This window comes from Mustela putorius, unplaced genomic scaffold (assembly GCF_011764305.1).
Source record: "Mustela putorius furo isolate JIRA1106 unplaced genomic scaffold, ASM1176430v1.1 tig00003870_pilon_pilon_pilon, whole genome shotgun sequence".
Taxonomy (NCBI): Eukaryota; Metazoa; Chordata; class Mammalia; order Carnivora; family Mustelidae; genus Mustela; species Mustela putorius.
The window spans coordinates 10,734,380-10,753,865 of NW_025422022.1; the positions used below are offsets into that span (position 1 = coordinate 10,734,380).

At 41.6% G+C, this 19,486-nt stretch overlaps 1 protein-coding gene across 2 annotated transcripts in view; it reads right to left on the reverse strand.

Moving 5' to 3' along the window:
• Positions 1-19,486, reverse strand: part of RANBP9 (RAN binding protein 9) — an 88,548-nt gene that overhangs the window by 7,475 nt on the left and 61,587 nt on the right. Inside the window, exons 6-12 of one of the 2 annotated variants that reach the window (XM_004753756.3) lie at positions 17,571-17,755; positions 14,706-14,818; positions 13,320-13,428; positions 11,549-11,739; positions 10,251-10,395; positions 6,457-6,578; positions 4,669-4,820 (exon numbers count right to left, since the gene is read on the reverse strand). In XM_004753756.3, coding sequence (XP_004753813.3) covers positions 4,669-4,820; positions 6,457-6,578; positions 10,251-10,395; positions 11,549-11,739; positions 13,320-13,428; positions 14,706-14,818; positions 17,571-17,755 — 1,017 coding nt within the window. The remainder of the gene's footprint in view (positions 1-4,668; positions 4,821-6,456; positions 6,579-10,250; positions 10,396-11,548; positions 11,740-13,319; positions 13,429-14,705; positions 14,819-17,570; positions 17,756-19,486) is intronic. The other variant, XM_045066997.1, reaches the window with a different exon arrangement.

Sequence of the window (19,486 nt, forward strand, 5' to 3'; positions counted from 1 at the left end):
GTTCGAGCCCAAAATGCCTCTAAGTCACACTTAAAAAGCTTGAATCTTTTTCCAATATGGCAGTGGAGTTTTCTGTTTTTTTAAGGATTCTATTTATTTATTTGACAGAGATCACAGGTAGGCATGAGACAGGCAGAGAGAGGGGGAAGCAGGCTGCCACTGAGCAGAGAGCCCGATGCACGGCTCAATCCCAAGATCCTGAGATCATAATCTGAGCTGAAGACAGAGGCTTAACCCACTGAGCCACCCAGGCGCCCCATGGCAATGGGAGTTTTAAATCAAGGATTGACATGGATAAAACTGAACTTGAGAAATATCACGCAGCAACACTAAAGAACAAAGCTTGGAAGTCAGGCGAAGCTGTAAGAAAGAAAAAAAAACCTTAAAAGGAGAAAAAAAAAAAGGTTTACACCACCAGGTTCCCTGAATATCTATTTTATCTTTCTTTACAAAGGGAATGAAGTCAGGGTAGCAACATTAATGTTTTAAATCCTGCAGTAAAACAACTGAGGGTGAAGTTTTGGTGACCAAAGAAATGCAAATGAGTGATGTTAAGGTCTGATGTGGAACCCACTAGAGTAGAAGAATCCAGTAGTGCCTCTGGCACTTTCCTTTTCTACCGCTGGTAAGCCGGGAGAGGTTTCTGGAAAGCAATACAGCAATACACAGCAAAGCCACAATAATCCTATCCTTTGACCCAATCATTCTATTTCTAGGACTTTCTTCCAGCGTTACAATTTTAGGGAAGAAACAAAGACACATGTATAAAGGCGTTCACTACAGCGCTGGAATAAAAGCAAAAAGTCTAACAGAGCAGAGCTTACAGGAACCAACCTGGCAGCACGGAAGAGCAGTACCCGGCCACTTAAAATAACTGAAGGCACAGAAACTGGAAATAAGCGTTTAGGGCTGTAAACAGAAACAATACCAAACAGCACAACTACAATCACTAGGTAAAATACACGCACACGGGATTTAAGGCACAAAACTGAAAGTATCTTTGAACTATCATGGGATGAGGGGTTACTTTTTATTTCAGAAGAACAGGTCTCTGTGGGAAGAATTTCGGAGGCCAGTGTGACACCAGTTAGGTAGGATTCTCAAACTGTACTTACAGTTGGCTTAAAATCTGTAGCAGTTTCTAAACAGGGTGAGTCCAAATTGTTCTATTTTTGCTTCGGTTGCCAGCTGGGGCTGCTGGATCCTGCTGGCCTCGGCCCCGCTGCCATGCCTGGCGACCCTGCCGCGGTTCCCTCAAGGGTGGCGGAACCCATGCAGGGGGCGGTCTGGGAAGCCTCGGGCGGGCAGGCGTCGGCAGGTGAGAAAGCGGGGGAGCCTGGGCAGGGGCGCTCCTGCCCCGGGTTCAGTGCGCACCAGGCCCGCTCCGCCAGGGCTCAGGCCCAGTGGAACGCGAGGGGCCTCCCGGGAAAGCATTCGGGGACTCTTACCTCTGCATTTAAACAAATCTTGCTCTATGCACGTGATTCAGATATCTACGCAGATCCACACACAATGAAAGATTAAAAACACCCACTACGATCAAGCGTGCCCTGAAGTGAAAAATGAAAGGAAAAGGAAAAAGAGAAATTTCTAAACCTTCTGAACCGCGGTAAAGAAACTTTGCGTGTTGTCCTCGAATCCTCTAGCTGCTCTCCTGGGGCTTCCAAGCTGGATCAGTGAGCTTAAACCCCTGTGCATCAAGGGGAGCTGCGGGAGGGGAAGGATAGCGCGCAGGATATTGAGGAAGTCTCTTGAAGCAGCTGGCATCTGCCTCGAAGTCAGAAGTGCAAAATCAAAGCCATCCACATTCTTTAGATGAAGAAGATGAATTACATCTTCACATAATCCAACATATAATCAAGGACTCTCTTTGAGAAGAGGCCACTGATGCCATTTTGGGAGCTCTGGGCACACTGGAACCCAAGTCAGTCAGCTGATAAAGTGAAAGCCTGCATTTTCCAAAGACACCACAGAAATCCCAGTCCCTCGTCGTATGCCTTTAGCATGAAGTTTGAACAAAAAAACCGTCAGATGACCCAGTGTTAAAAAAAGTGTATGAAATCCTAAAAACATTTCGTATCCCCAAGTCTCCCCTCCAACAAGAGCGCTCCCAGGACCCTCCAGACACACCGGGGTCCCGTTGGGGACCCTTTCAGGATGTCTTGTAAGTTCCGAACTGCTTTCATAAGGAAACGAAGATACCTTGTCTCGTCTCGCTCTCACACTCCCGCACCCACACGGTGGAGGGTTTCCAGAGGCTCCCGGCGCGGACATACCGGGAGCGGGAGAACGCAGCTTACCCTCCAACATACCCAGCGTTTCAAGAGACGCGTACAAATATAAAGCACTGCCACTGGCCTTAGTTTTTGAAAGTTATTTTTCATAAAAATATCCAATGGATTTATGATTGTCAATAGACAGATTACAGTTAAAATTACTAGTATGATAAAAATAAATATCACTCACAGGAACAAAACTCTTTTGAATAATCATCATTAAAAAGCTAGGTGCCACCTGCATTAGATACAGTTAAAGGGCGAGGAACGAAGACCCACTCTGGCCTCAAGGAATTCTTCATCTCAGAGGGCAAATGTGGACAGCCATTTCCCTAATACATGGATGTCTGATTTTTATTTATTTTGTGTTCTTTAAACTCCAGTATAATTAGAGTCACATTAGTTTCAGGTGTACGTTAACACAAGCTTGAACAACCCTATGTGTTCTCAGTCCTCATCCCGTTAAGTGCGCTCTCCGCCCCATCCCTGTTTCCCGCCCCACCTCCCCTCTCCCCACCTCCCCTCTGTTCTCTGTAGTGAACAGCCCTTTTATCTTTTCTTTGTTCGTTTGTTTCGGTTCTTGAATTCCACATAGGAGTTCTGTGACTGACTTCACTCAGCATTATACCCTCTAAGTCCGTCCATGTTGTCACAAATGGCAGAATTTCATTCGTTTTTAAGGCTGAGTAACATTCCACTGTGTGTATATATATAAATAACACAAATATATATACACACACAGAGCACATCTTTATTCACTGGTCTACCAAGGGACACCTGGGCTGCTTCCATAAGGTGGCGATTGTAAATGCCACTACAGTAAACACAGGGGTGCATGTATCTTCCTGAATTACTGTTTTCACAGTTTTTGGGTAAATACTCAGCAGTGGAATAACTGAATTATATGGTAGTTGTATTTTCCTTTTTGGGGACCCCTCCAAACTGTCTCCCACAGTAGCTGCACCAGTTTGCAGTCCCAAATCAAAAAATGATTTGAACATTTTATTTTTATTTATTTATTTTTTTTATATTTTTATTTATTTATTTGAGAGACAGTGAGAGGGAGCATGAGAGGCGAGAAGGTCAGAGGGAGAAGCAGACTCCCCATGGAGCTGGGAGCCTGATGCGGGACTCGATCCCCGGACTCCGGGACCGTGACCTGAGCCAAAGGCGGTTGCTCAACCAACTGAGCCACCCAGGTGCCCTGATTTGAACATTTTAAATAAAAAATTGTTTAAATTACATATTCCACTGATTTTCTTTTACTTAGCATAAAAACCATAATTTAACCCCCGTTTCTGGCTAAGGCCACCCCCCCCCCACTGGAAACAGCAGGTGGGCTGTCGGGCGCATGTGCAGGGAAGCCACCGCCCCTCCCGCCTGGGCCACTGGTGCTGTAGGTAAGGGGCTCCTTATTCGCTCTGAGGCTAAGCAGGTATGCTCCGTCTATACAGCAGGTGCCACACCGAGGCCACGGCACAAGAGGCCGTTGCCTGTCTGCTGCCCTCATGCCAGGCGTGGTGCTACCAGGCAGTGCTGGCTGGCGCGCTAAGTCTCAGTCTGGGGCAGGCAAGGGCGGCCCTGGCCTTGCTCTTTCCCACCAAACCCAGGCATGGGCTCAGGGCCACCTCTCGCATCTCCCCTTTGTCCTTTGGAGTTCTTACAGAACATTCCAGAGAAACTATTTACAAGGAATCAACTCTGAGCCCAACCTATTGCTAATGCAGGATTACCAAAGAAAGAAAGAAAAAGAAAAAAATCACAATGGTTAGGTTAATGTTCCACAGATTCAAAGGGCTATTGGGACTTTAAGAGTTAAAAAAAAAAAAAGAAGTCTTCTAAAGAATCTTAACATCCCTACAACGGACTGCAATGCTGACTTAAGGCAGGGGAAAACTCATCCATCTGCAACCGATCTGTAAAACTGGCTGACATCCTAAAGTGCTGACATTTTATCCATCTTGCCATCCACCCATCACACACATCAATCCAGAAGAGTTCTGAAAGTGTATCTCAACACCCCCCCCCCGCCCCCTGTTTTGAAAGATGACCCAAGGCCGCAGCAATCGCCATCAGAACGGACACCCTGCAGGAGACATTCAAGGCGCTGCAGCCCTGCGTGGTGTTTGCAGAAATAAAAATAATCTCAAATTTATATCTTTCCCAGCAAACCCACACCTCTACCAACTCTGCCAATTTTATAGCCGAGAAAACAGAACCAGACAAGTAAGTCCAGAGAGGGTAAACAGTGCGCACGGGTGGCAAGCGGGGATGTAATCCGCATTAGTTACTGGAAGTCCGAATGGAATTCCTAGCACGACTCAGTGTTTCACAAAATGACAACTGAATTCCTTTGACACGTTTCTAATTTTTCAAGGAAAAACAAATCTACCTTCAACATTTTTTTATTCGCTGTGTTCTTGCCACACTCTCTCCTCAGCTGTTCGCTCATGGCCTGCAGCTCTCTTCCGAAGTGAATCATCCTCTCTATGGCGGCCTGACTTCCTCCACACAACTGGCGTCTTAACTGACTCGAATCAACTTCTGTAAGCGAAACAAACGAGTATTTTACTACCTTAATAAATGGAATACAATGAAGAAATGAACATAAATTGCTTATAACAGTCTGTACATTTCATTTAGGAACTACTACCTAATAGTTTATCTAAACACGTGGCTTTATTTTAATTCAGTGTGAAACGCTGCAGCTTTTTAAAAGGTCTACTTCCTCTAAGTCTCAAGAATCTAGGCTCCAAAACCCAGCACGCAGCTGAAAGTCAGGTGACAACCTTCCTGTGTAGTGGGCACCTAGGGTATCAGGGAAAGGTTTATGAGAAGTTAAGCACAAATCTCTAACACGACATTGAGCAGCATTAACAAGAAAGGAACAAAGTAGAAACTGCCTCTCAGGCTACTCTGACCAACCAGAGATGGAATGATAGGGTGCCTCTTGGCTAAAAGCTGAATGACTCCAAAGAAACACAGAAGACACCATGTTATCGAAAGGGTTAATCACATACTTTTACAAAATAATTGTATGGTATATATATTTATCTTGGTGAACACCAACCACTGATCAATAATGTAACTGTATGGATGACTAACGATGACTATGATTAACATTTACTGAGCACTTACTTTGTGCTTATTAGCTTTTCACAGATTGTCTTATTTCATCTTCACAATGACCTGCAGGCATTGTTGTTATTACTGTACCCATTTTACAGATGAAGAAACTGAGGCACTGAGCTCTTAAGTAACCTGTCCAAGGTTACACAGCTAGTAAGTGGCAGTTGCAGAATTTGAATCCAGGTCCTCTAGCTCTAGAGCCCCTGTTCTTAAATCACTGTGCTTAAATTACTCTCTGGATGTTGAAGCCGTTGGTATCTGACACAGGAAAACGAGGCTGCCTTTTAAATTAAACCCCTTGCCTGAGAAAATGAATTCTTTGTTGAACACATAATCCTCAACAACAATCCTCAATACAGACCTTTTGACATCAAAACAGTCAGAAATCTAATGTTGCCATGCAATTCAGACAAATAAGAATGTTGAGGCTCCCAACAAAATTTCATTCTCCAACTGATAGGAGAGTTTGCCAATGGTTTAACTTTGTGGCACGATTTACTTACACAAGGTATTAACAAAACAGAACTATATATGCTAATGTGCTTTCAGTCACATCATTTTTGGGCAGTGGGGAGGAGAAGGGTCGGTCACACGTAAGAACCTACCATGTGCCCGGCACCCAACTATGCATAAGGCACGTACATTCACATTAAATCCACATAAGAAATTGTCTGATTAGAATTTATAAAATCATTTCTACCGATCTGGCCTTTACTGGTTACACTGAAGTAAGTATAAAACCTGTTCACACCTCCAGCCCCAAACATGCTACAGAACAGTAAACACTATCAAGAGCGCGGCTGCATTAACAGCAGCACTGAAGTCAGGGAAACCATCCCGCTCGGAAAACTGAGAAGCGCCTCTGCTCCTCGAGCAGCCCACGTCCAAGGGACGCTTTGGGTAATATGTACTATATGTACGATTGTCAAATCCAATGGCACATACATCTTAAAATCTGATTTATGCTCATCAGCTGGGAATCAATACAAGTAAAAACATAACCTTGTAGTCATCATTTTTTATTAAAAATGTAAGAAATATCACTGCAGACCCATTTCGGTGTCACAATCTTCCATTTCGTGGTCATGTTTAGAGCTACCGTTTAGGAAACCATTGGATGAAGTCTCTCCAACCCCATTGGAGTAGTGCTCTGTTTCCATGTCTACATCATTACTGGAAATGAAAAAAACAAACCTAATTTTAGAAATCGCATACTTGTAGCTTAGTTTAAAATAAATTACTACTCACTACATACAGCCTGCTTATATACTGACTTCATAATACAAGGCGATAGCAATCTGTAAAAAAAGGTGTTTAGTTCAATCTTGAACGTCTTCAAAGCCAGTATGTAGCTTGCCCTTAACAAATTTGTACTTCTGGATGGGGAAGGGGAAAAGGGTATGTCCTAAAATGTAGGGGTTTTCTGACTTTCTAGCAGTATGGACAAACTTTTTCACATACTTCCCGCAATCTTACCGACTCAGTTCTGCACTTCATTTTTTGCTCGCTGATGAGCCCTTGCCCCAAGATCCCCCACCCGACCCTGCTGCGTGCGTTTCCAGCACTCAGGGAAAATGGGGGGGGGGGGGCGGGGGGGAGGCGACTTCATTCTCAAACTATTCCCGGGTGCTGCCTCACCTCTTTGCGGCCCTCATAATCCTCTCTCCTAAGACGATTTCTTCCTTAATGGTCACTTTCTAGCATGTGTCCTCGCGGCTCAAAAACAGCCTCCCACAGAAGTAAACGATGACTTGGAAAAGCGCTCTGTCTGGTCCTCTCAGACCTTGTCGGCACCCAACATGATTTTCCTCCCACGGGCTTTCTTTCTTTCTAAAGAATCTGCCAAACCTTAATTTTAAAAATGCCACTTTGGATACGCAGGTTGCTCCTTTCACTTGCGTCTCCTTTCCTGACAACAGCGCGGTGCCAGTCCCCGCATGTGGACACGCTGACGCCGCCGCCGCGTCCCCCCACCCACCCCGACCCACCCCTGCACTCTAAGCACGACAAACACCTATTCTCAAAGATTTCTCCAATGAAAATCTACATAAGGATTCCACAGTCCAGAAGGACACACTTGTTGAAAATACAGCAAATACATTAAACTGTACTTTTCTCATTTAAAAAGCAACGTATATTCGTTTGTGGGAGAAAAAAGCAACACCGAATGCAGATGAGCAAAAAGCGCTCGGCGCATGAGGCCACCAGACACAACCACAGGCAACACCTCGGGGACAGCATGCGAGGTGAAGTGTGTGCGCGTGAGAGTGTGGCTTCTATCAGCAACACACGTCAGGGGAAAAGACACCGATCTAGGGAGAATGGGGCAATGGGCCCAGGATTCCTCCATCAGTCAGAAACACTTGTTTACTTTTTTTTTTTTTTTTTTTAAAGTAGGCTCCTTGCCCAACACGAAGCCCAAAGCGGGCTCAGACCGAGCCGAGATCAGGAGTCGGATGCTCAACTGACTGAGCCAGCCAGGCGCCCTGGTTTACTCTATCCTGACGAACTTTGAGAATGGGTAAGACAAATCAAATTTTAGAGAGAATAATGTTTAATTTAATGGAAATTCTTAAGATCATAGTTTTTAGCCATCTTAATAAATATACTAAACTTTTTTTTCCTCTTTTGACAAAACAATGTAGTATTTGGGAGGGATTCCTTCATTTGAAACCCATTTAAGAAGAGCTTTAGAGCGTGCTTTGTGTTCGGGAGAAGCAGTCTCTGCCCTCCCGGGGTGAACAGAGGATCAGCACTCAGATGGTGAAAGTTAATTACAAGGAGTGACGCAACACTGAGTGGGGACATAACCGAGGAAATCATCCTTCAAGAGTAATAAAGAGACTGAGTTTCATAGCCTGCTGGATCAGACGTGGGGGGGGGGGCAGCGTTTCCGATGGGCAGAGGGTAGAGTGCAGTATAATGCAAAAAGCACAAGTCTGGGAGTCAGAAATCCTGGGAAGTAGTCACGGTTCTGCAACTTACTAGCCCCTGATTATTGAAACTGACTCCCACAGAAGTCATTTGCACTTCTGGTATTCAGCTCTACACCTGCAAAATGGTTTTAATAGTTAATACCATCTTCGCCTACTTTGCAATCCCACTGTAAGGACGACTTTACCACCTATAAATGTAACTGTTTAGTAGTTTAAAGCAGTTAAAATTTTTTTTTTTTAAAGATTTTATTTATTTGACAGACAGAGATCACAAGTAGGCAGAGAGGCAGGCAGAGAGAGAGGAGGAAGCAGGCTCCCGCTGAGCAGAGAGACCAATGCGGGGCTCGATCCCAGGACCCTGAGATCACGACCTGCGCCTAAGGCAGAGGCTTTAACCCACTGAGCCACCCAGGTGCCCCAGTAGTTCAAAGTAGTTTAAAAGCTTCCTTTCCTCTGTGTCACCAAACCCTTCCAGTGAGCATGCTGCCCTGAACTCAGGTGGTAACAGGTGTCTTTAGCAACTTCCTGCCATGAAGAGTATTTAAGAGACTAACCCATGAACTGCCCGCAGTCCTGCCCCCAGACAAGGACAGACCCTTCTACCAACAATACAGGACAGACGTGCTATATAGGACAGTAAGACCTAAAGGAAAAGTCTTAACTTCCTCCATTTCCATGCATAATTTTGATTACAACCCAGTCTTCTAATCTTCTGTTTTCTAGTACGTCATTGCTCCTGTGAAAGGCTACCCTAATCTCCTCTGCCCGAGATGGCCGTTTTTTCCACCACTCTACCCACACCACTTCTGCGGACACCCCCCTGCAGCCCCACCACCCAACACGATCCCTTCGGTAAGTCGAGAGAGAATGTGGGTATTCTGATTACTCTCCCAAATCACAAATACAGGTTTTTATACCTATGCCTCTCTCCAGAATCATCTTTCCATTAAGATTCCATGTGAGAAAGTTTTGCACTGATGAACATTTCCCCCCCGCAAGCACTGCGACCAATCAATTCAGGTAATGAGACCAAACCAACAACAGAATGATAAAATCTACCCGTGATTTTTTTTAATCTGTATTATTTTTATCATTCCACTAGTCCTGAACCAAAGTGAATTCAGATGCTGGATGATCCAGGCAGGCTGACCTCGTAAGAGCTTGCTCTCATACACTCGTATCCAAACGGTAACATTCCATGAACCTTCAGGTCCAGGTATCTGGACGGATGCAACTGAGCGGATGCAGGATTTTAGCAGAGTCAAAAAGACATCCCTACTCTCAAAGCTCTGGGAAGTCAGAGACCACGCCTAGCAGAACGTTTGACACCCAACAGCTCCTCAATACCACGCTCATGCTGGATGTTTATTACTAAATGACTTAAGGTCCATCTGCTGCTATAAGCAAGCTCTCTAAACACAGGCTTTCAGAAAAGATTCTTCACAAAGTTATTTGGAACCCAGGAAACATTCTATACATTTACACCAAAAAAAAAAAAAAAAACAAACCCACACAGAGAAAAAAAATAGTTGTCAATGTTACTTCTGGAGAGTAAACAGACCACTGTGACTTCACTGGGAAATATAAGAACAGCATCTATGTGACCATCTGTAGAGGCCAGTGCCATCAGGAAAACCAGAAGAAGGCAGAGCCCAGAGCGGATTCTTACAGTCCCAGCAGGCGGAGGAGGGAACGCAGAGTCAGAGCAAGGACCAAAGGAAGGAGGCCGCGCGCACACGGGGGGTGAAGAGCTCTGGGGAACTTACTGCCCGCCCTTGTATTCTCTGGGGCTTGGGAACTCCCAGGCCCTATTATGGACCATATAATTCAATTTTTCTAAATTATTAAAAATGATGACACTTACACGCAGGTTGCTTATAGTAATGCAAAAGCTAGGGAGATCACGTACCTGGTGAAGTTATTAACTTGCTGTGATCGGGACATGTTTATACTGTTTAGTTCTGGTACATTCAAATTGGATGACTGGTGTTTACTATGGCAATATGACTGATGTGCTTTATTTGATATTACACCATTACTACAACTTTCAAAACCTGGAAACAAAGAAAAAGATGCATGAACACAGAAACACACACTAAATTAAGTTGTAAACAATGTACCCATATTCTGGTCTTGCACTTAAAACTTTCACAATGTAGGAGAGTCGATGCATTACTTAAACAGTAAACAAACAACTTCTCTGAAAGGACACGAGGATATTAACTGTGGGCTGTAATTACTATCTTCCTTAACATTCACTGAAGGCTTATCTATGGATCTTATTTAATCCCCACAACCCCCCAGGAGGGCAGGGTTCTCATCACGCCCATCTAATATATAAATACCCCGAAGCTAAGACGGTCTCCACATCTGAGACAATGTATGGGCTTTGAGACAGACGGAGGCGAAGGATACAAACCCAAGAATCACGGGCATTTGTGGGACGGCGAGGTCAATAAAATGAGAGGCACTAACGGAGAAAGCTATGTGCCAATGGAGGAAAAGCAAAGGGGTTATTACTCTATGAAAGGAAAAGAAATGATTCTTTTCAGAAAGCGGAACACACAGAGACAGGAGAATCCCTTGGGAAGAACAGGAATGAGAGACACAAGCAAAGAAAGACAACTAAGAAAAACCGGAAACAAACCTAGAGAAGTGATGTCATATATGACAAAAAAGGAGAGAACTGTCATTAAGAAAACACCAAAGCCTGAAGACAGAAGACCAGGGAGCCCGTAAAGGGCCAGGAGGAAAAGAACGGGGCAGAGCAGACCCTCGCCCGGCCGGCAGGGAGCGGATGAGAAAGCAGGCAGCCGAGCGAGGCGGGGTGACGGGTGGACTACAGCTACCACCACCGCGGCACCCCCTTCCCACGTTTCCACTTCATCAGGAACGCACGTTGACCTTTTAGCTTCACTGAACGTCTATGACTTCATCTCCAAAGACAACTCAGATGCTGGCCTATGTTAGGAAGATCTGCTCGAAACCCAGCCTGAGAGCCACCCCTTCTTCACGTTACCTTCCTGGTACTAAAAACATCCATCTGATCCACTCACCATTTGTTTTCCAGAACATGGTGAGATCAAGTATGCCTGCGTGCAAAACGGCTAGGTGCAAACACCCAGATTTTTAAACATTTTAAATTTTGGTTCAAAAGCACAAAGGAGGGTAAAAACTTCTAAGTTCTGTCGTAACACTGAGTCTCACCAGAAAAATGCGCAGTACTTCCTTTGCCTGATGCTAAGTTGTGGATGTTCATCCCGTGGCTGGGGCTCATGCTTGGACTACTGAAAGGTCGAGGACTAACGGGGTAACTGTCTTGAGATTTCGGACTTCGGCCCCCCAGACACCGTACTTCGCTATCTGTACCATTCACCATTTCTATAAACTGACGCACTCTAAAAAAAAAAAAAAACAAAAGATAAACTGACTTTATTTTCAAACAGTTTATTTAGTACAACAGATTTCTGAGACGAAATATTTTAAAAAACTGTATTTATCACTAAGTACAGCCTTTCCATTGTATACTAAAAATATTACCTGTGGTTTCATATACTGTACTGCTTAAATCTGAAATTTTCCAGAAAAATCAGAGTGTAAAGCAAAAGACATTGTATCTCCTTTATTCAAGAGTTACCGAGAAAATGACAATCTCTCTGTAGTATAATAAAATCAATATGGGCTTCATTTCTGAAGTTAAAAATAACTTGATCAAATAATATTTGCACCCGATAGCAAGTCAAATAGTACGTAAGAACAGGATGTGCTTTCCTGGACATATGACACAAAGAGCACTGCTCCCCACTGTTCCTCATTCCTAGGTCCCTTTTGCAACTTCTTCACCAAAATGGGCCACACTTAAAATTTTACTCTAAAGCAAAATAATTCTAACATTTGGCTTACAAAGGGTTTCTGATACTTAGAAGACAGGAAATATTAAGCTTAATAACACCTAAATTTCAAAATAATAAAGATTCAGAAAGACCAACAAAAAAAGCCACATTACGATGGCTGTTATTTAAAAAAAAAAAAAAAAAGGCAGAATATAAGGTGTTGACAAGGATGTGGAAAAACTGGAACTCTTTTAGGCTGTTGGTGAGGCTGTAAAATGGTGCGGGGCTATTGAATTCTAAGGATTAATGTCCTCAAAAAATTAAATACAGATTTATCATACAGTTCAACAATTCCATTTCTGGGTATACACCCCGAAGAACTGGAAACAGGCACTCCAACAGGTATCTGTACACCCGGTTCATGGCAGCACGATTCACGACCACCAGAGTGGAAGCAACCCAAACGTCTATCAGTCAGCCTTCGGAATGAACGCAATTCTGACATATGCTACATATGGATGAATTCTGAGGACATTTTGCTAAGAGGAACAAGCCAGTAACAAAGAACAAATATGTTGTGATTTCACTTAGATGAGGTATCAGGGTAGTCAAATTCAATTTCATAGAGAGAGAAAGTAAAATGGTGGTTGCTAGGAGCTGTGGGCAGGGTGAAATGGGAAGTCCGTGTCTCCGTTTGGGATGATGACAAAAGTTCTGGAGACGGACGGCTGGTGAGGACTGCGGAACAGTGTGACTGTACTTAATGCTACAGAACTGCCGTGTAAAACTGGCAAATTTATGTTATGTATATTTTACCACAATTTTCCAAAATTACACAGACTTACAATAACTTTGTGGGAAGAGAAACAGATAATCCATCTTCTAAAGAAGATTTTAACACTTTTGAACATATATAGCCAGCGTAACAGAAGAGCAACCAGAGTAAAAGATATCATCTGCTTATAACCCCCAACACAGGGTTTTTTTAAAAATCATCTATTACTTAAATGCGCTATATTACAAAATTATATTAATACCTGAAACAAGGTGAAACAAAGATTAAAACTGTTAAAACATGAAAATAATTCTGATTATATATAACACACACACACACATAATGTAGTAACTTTTTATTAAAAACTCACTTTAATGTGAAAAGGAGATTAGGATTTCTTTCAAGTAAACTTGGGTATAACTGTTGTGTTGTTTCAATGGCTTCTCCCATTCTTCCTGCTAACACCAATTTCTGAATTCCTAGTTAGAGAAAGAAAGCAAGAGATCAATTTTTTAGGAGTAGTAACATAAACTTAAGAGGGCCGTCAAAAAAGAAAGGTAAAAAAATACTTTAAATAAATTATTGCAATTAACTTCCATTTCTTTTTCTAAAATCATAGTTTCTATTGGGCAATCAACGAGAGATTTTGGACATATTAAAAAACTAGAAATATTAGGTATTTCATAAACTATTTTTAAAAATCACAAACTAATATACAAGTAATACAGGAAAAATACCTGTTAAGACGTACTGAGGTACTAGACACTGTGTTTACAGCCTACAAGGTGGTGCCAGCCTCAGAATACTTTTCCCAATCTCATCAAGTTACACACACTAAAAATATGTACAGCTTTTAATATGTCAATCATACCTCAAGAAAGTGTTTTTTTTTTAAAGACCATAGCAAACATTAGAGAAAATATTCAAAATGTCTTATCAAATATGTAACATTCTGCCCCCAGTACTATGAGAATGCTAGCCTTTGAGTAAAATCTGAATTCAACATTCACTGAGGGCTCCCTGGGTGTTGGATGATTTGCCAAATCAGACGATGAGTACACAGAAAGAGTACACGATCATCTCCCGTTTGTCAGAGCTCGGTTACATAGTGAGACCGCAGGCAAGCATACGGTTAGTGACCACACAATGGAATCGGTGCTAAAGCAAGTTGCAAGCATCCTGACTTCACCCATCCCGCTGTGTTTTGATGCCTGTCCTCTCACCAGGCCACACTCGGCCCGATGGACTAACGCCCACAGCGAGAGGGCAAAAAACTGCGGCAGAGCCACATGCGGACTGGACTCGCCCCCGCCAGCACAGGCCCTGGCTCTGGCCACAGGCCCGGGGACTGAAGCAGGAAAAAACTCAAGATCAATGCTATCTTTAGACAACAACTGGAATAATGCAAAGATTTACATTTCTTTCAAATATTATCTGCACTAATATCTAGTCATGGCACTACTTTACCAACTAAAAAAAAAAAAGTGTTAACTATTTATCTCCTAGATTGGTAAACATTTCTTATACAACTTTCTCCAAAATTGTATCTGTCCATATCCAGAATGCTAACAGAGTCTTATGTGAGTTTTTTGTAAGGTGATCTTCAAAAATGTCAATGAAAATAAATTTCAGAGGCATCAATTTTAAGTTAGTATATTTGAAATTTTTTAACTTAAAAAATAAAATTTCTAAAAGTCAATATAACCAAACCTATAATCTGAAAACAAGTATTATCCATGCACCACAGGGTCCTTACTTTGTCTATTCTTAATGGAAGCTAATTCTTCTAGAACGGTCTGGTCTGTAGATCTGGCAAAGGCCTCTGCTGTGGCACAGTACCCATGGTGGACTAAGTAAGATGAAACCATTCTTAAAATAAAAAGAAGAAACACACATCTTTTAGTCAAGAGAATACAGGCTTCATACTACAATTTATATAAAACAAGATCTACTCTGCTGTTACAAAACCAACCTATTCCCTTTAAAATAAGGCTTTAGGAACCTCAACTATAAAATTAAAAAAAAAAAAAATCATATTGTTCTGGTCATGTAGTATGTCCACAAAGAGAACTGCCAACGCCAGGCTACCAGCACTCTCCGGAAGAATGACTATCACTGGAGGAGAGTCACGGGCAGACTCTTGATTCTTGGCGGCCCCTGATCCCTGGCTGCTTTCCTGTGACTTCCCAGCCTCATATTCAATCCTACTAACCATAATTTCTATTTCATCTTTATTGTACGACCTATCCCAGTGAAGTGCTGGCATTTTATAAAATACGACGATTTTTAAGTAGCAGATGAACTCTGCGTGTCATGGAGTTCAACTACTTTCTTTACTCATCGGTCACATGAGATGGGATCTACCAGCCGTGAACACAAGAAATAGTAACGTGAACACGAGAGACGATCTTTCAGAACGAGGCCTATGCGGGTGATAATACTAACCAACGAGAAACTACCCTTCTCATCTCAATCAGTATCACGGTACGTGAGAGATTACTGTGCGTCACTGGACATGAAAGTATGACTCCCATGGAAGCGCCACGCTTCCAGAGAACACAGTTTTATAAAATGTCATCAAGTGGTCAAAACACCTTGATATCTAACTACAAAAGGTGAGAAACAGTATGACTCAACAATATTAACCCAAATATTCAACTCCTAAACCTGCCTCCCTCTGGCATGACTGAGGACCTATCAGAAAGTGGCAGGAAGCAGTGATTCAGGAGAGAGGGGGCAGAGGGGGCAGAGGGGGAAATCTCCAAGAAACAGATTTTTCATTTTATTTCATCTAACTGGTCAAATTAGGTTTAAAAGGGTAGGGAAGAGCTTTTTAAACATGGACTTCCTAGGAGGACATGGTGAGAGTCAATTTTATAAAGAATGGGGTGGGGATGGGAGAAGGCACTGGACTCTGGCTACAGAATGAAGAGAAATGATGTTTCTTCTACTACTGCCCTGCTGTGATGCTCAGCAGTGACCATTTTTAAAGCACGAAAGGGATGTGACCCTGGGAGAGCAACTTATCCGAGCTCTAACTCATGGTAATAACTTTTAAAATGACTGTCAGCCGGACTTTGCTCTCCTGTCAACTGTGCAGGCAAAAAATACCAGTGCACAGGTTGTGCACTACCAGATAATCGCTCCTGGGAAGAAGCATGTTTTCAGAATCATCATCGTATCTTCCAATCATTATCGCCTCCAAAAGACACAGACAAAAACTTTTATTATGTCTTTAAATGTACAACTGTTCAAAGCAATTACACAGATATTTAAGACGAACAGTCAGACTACCGCTCTCTGGAAGTCTCTGCTCTTTTCTTGGGTGAGACAACAGCAGTGGAAATGACTACTTACAGTTACTGGTACTTACTTTCTTTTTAAGTCTGTACTATTTCAAGCTTTATTAAGAGTTACCAATTAGTGCTACGGACAGCCAGGAGTCATCTCCAGCCTTCTGGCAAAGGTATAGTTTATAAAGTTGACTGTCACAGGACTTATATTTTCCTGACTTCCAATCCAATGAAATTCTACTTTTTCATAAGGAATGGGTTGAGATAAAGGTTGTTCATTTTATGGTATACCTTTATGGACACCCACTGTTTGCTCTGCTGCTACCCAACTGATTCTGTACCACTGTTATTATGGAATCTGTGAAGTATTTATCCTACTTTTAGGAATCCTCACTCCATATTCCTAACTCTTTGATCTTATTTCTTTTGCTGCCTCTTAAATGTCTAATAATAACACGTAAAAGTAAATTACATTAAAAATAATTAGTAAGATTTTTTAAAACTCCTTCAATTGGAGGCTTCTGGTCAGATTTTCCGATTTAGAATAGGGCCCAACTATAACCTCCCTGAATCTACATGAAAAATAATAAACAGATTTAGCAAAAACGGGACAGGGATCCTAATAAGCAAAAATAGTTGATATTACTTCTGAAAGAGTAAATGATTCACTGGAAAAAAAAAATGAGTCAAATCTTGAAATACAAAATGTTCATACCAAGTCTGTATTCCAATACATTAACTACACCATTATTTTGATGCTTATTCTTACTGTGTATTTCTTTATCCTCATCCATATCAGAACTACAGCTGAACACAGCCAAGTTCATACCCAAAAGCCCACAGCTCCTGAATTACACAATCTAAAATTATCTTCCTGAATTTATCTTTTGCATCGGCACTATTTCAAGAGAATCAACTGACCTATGGAAAGCATTAACTCCAATTACTAAGGATAGCAAATCAATCAACCTAAGCGATCTAGTGTCACTTTATTTCCTCCACTAAATTCGTATGTCAGACTAAAATATAATTTTGTATGTGTGCCACCAAATATAAAATGATTTTTTAATTGTTTAAGTAGCGTGAACTGCTTTTCATAGCGATTAAAAGATAATCAATATATTAAAATTATTAGGATATACAAAAAATAATTTTTAAGAAGAGTAAATTACTTTTTCCAGAGATCTAAGTATAATCAATGATACACTAAGATTATTAGGATATAAATTAGATTAAAAAGCTTCAGTAAATATTCTTTTATGCTGAAAGAATGTTTTATAAGAAATATATTTTAGAATAATAACATCCATTCAAATTTCTTCACTTACTTTTGTATCATGGTTTGCCATTCGCCTTCCCGATCTCCAATAGGAAACCGGTCTATCTGTGCCTGTATTTTGGTTCTCCACTCTCTCATGTAGTCTTCTATGTCAAACACGAAAGGATGCTGCCCAAAATTGGCATCGACGACTTCTCCTGGTGTTTGGAGCCCCACAGTAGGATATAAATTTGGCTGTAAGACAACACATTCCACTAGCATCTATCTATCCTTTTTATATTAAAGACATATTCATTCTTTCACGAATGCTATTTTTAAAATAACAGAATACTTCTAGAGTAATTTAAAACTGCAGTCAAAACCAATAGAGAAAGAAAAATGATCTAAATACAATTAAAAGGAAATCATCCAAATACAAGTGATCATTTGTATTTGGTAATTCTGTAATCTAAAAATTCCAATTTTTACAGAATCTAAAATATTCTGTAATCTAAAAATAGATTACAGGCTGGATGAAAAACACCACTTCCTATGCTGTGATTATCAAGAAAAAATATGAAACAACCTAAGCCACTTATTTTGTTTATTCAGAGGCTGTGTGGTATTACACCTACCTATAATGAACAAAAACACAAATCTTGCTCTTCAGAACAGGTCATATAATAGTTACAAAGACTAAAATCTAAACACATAACTCAGACCTATCTTTCTCTATATATGTATGATGCATGTCTAGAAATGGCATGTGAGGACCAGTTACCCCAGAAGTACAATCCTAACTGGGCACACGCTACTTTTAAGTTTCCTAACTCCATTCCTCTGTACATCTGGCACGCCATTAGGAAGAGGCAGTGGTAGAATGTAATTCTAAGCAAAACACAGTGTCACTGAGAGTGGGGGTTCTCCTTATATAAACAAATGACTCAAATGCACATATTTTTGGAGTTGAAAAGAATTTAAATATTCAGTTTCACAGAGGAATGCATCCAGATATACTCCAAGATTTTGAAGCTAGACAATCAAGTTTAACAGCTTCAAGTACACAAAAAATACGCAAAGTCTTTTGGCTCTATTACTATTTGTTATACATAAAGTGGGCATGAGCTACTGAATGTCTACTGAACAGTAGGGCTTAAGCATCAACATAATCCTGGGAAATAATCACTGTTTGCATTATAGAGATAAAGAAATTGAGGACTGGGGGTCATGAACTTGCCCTGGGTCTAGACTGGAACACAGATTTATCGGACACCAGATCTAAGTTTAGTTTTCCTTCCTACAAACTCCAAATCCTACTTCAAACACCACTCACTGTATTTACATCTTATTTCTTTGCTATAATGGTTCTTACAAATATTTTCAGTACAAAATCAGGTAGAGACTGAGAGGGGATAATTTGGATATAACTGTAAGATGCTCAGAATTCACAGCAAAAAGCTAAGAGATGTATTTAGAAACAACTGATCACTCAAACCACCAGAATCAGAAACAAAAGGAATACTGTGTCAAAATACTGAGAAACAGAACCACAGTGGATTTGGGAAAGAAATGGTAATGCAGTGTACGCAGATGTACTGATTCTTAATCAACAAAACTAGCAAGTTCTTACAATTTGAGCTGGCAACAAGCGCGAGACTTTCTCATTTCACCACCGAGAAAACAGACCTAAAGAGTGGGAGGGATTTATCCAAAAGCACACAACCTTTTTTTACCTTCTTCTTCTTCTTCTTTTTTTTTTTTTTTAAAGATTTTATCCATCTGTTTGGCAAGGAGAGACAGTGAGAGAGGGAATACAGGCAGGGGAAGTGGGAGAGAGAGAAGCAGGCCTCCCCTGGAGCAAGGAGCCAGATGTGGGGCTCGATTCCCGGATGCTGGGATGAAAACCCGAGCCTAACCAACTGAGCCACCCAGGCGCCAAAAAGCACACAACTTCTTCATGACAGACATAAAGCAATTAATGTAAGC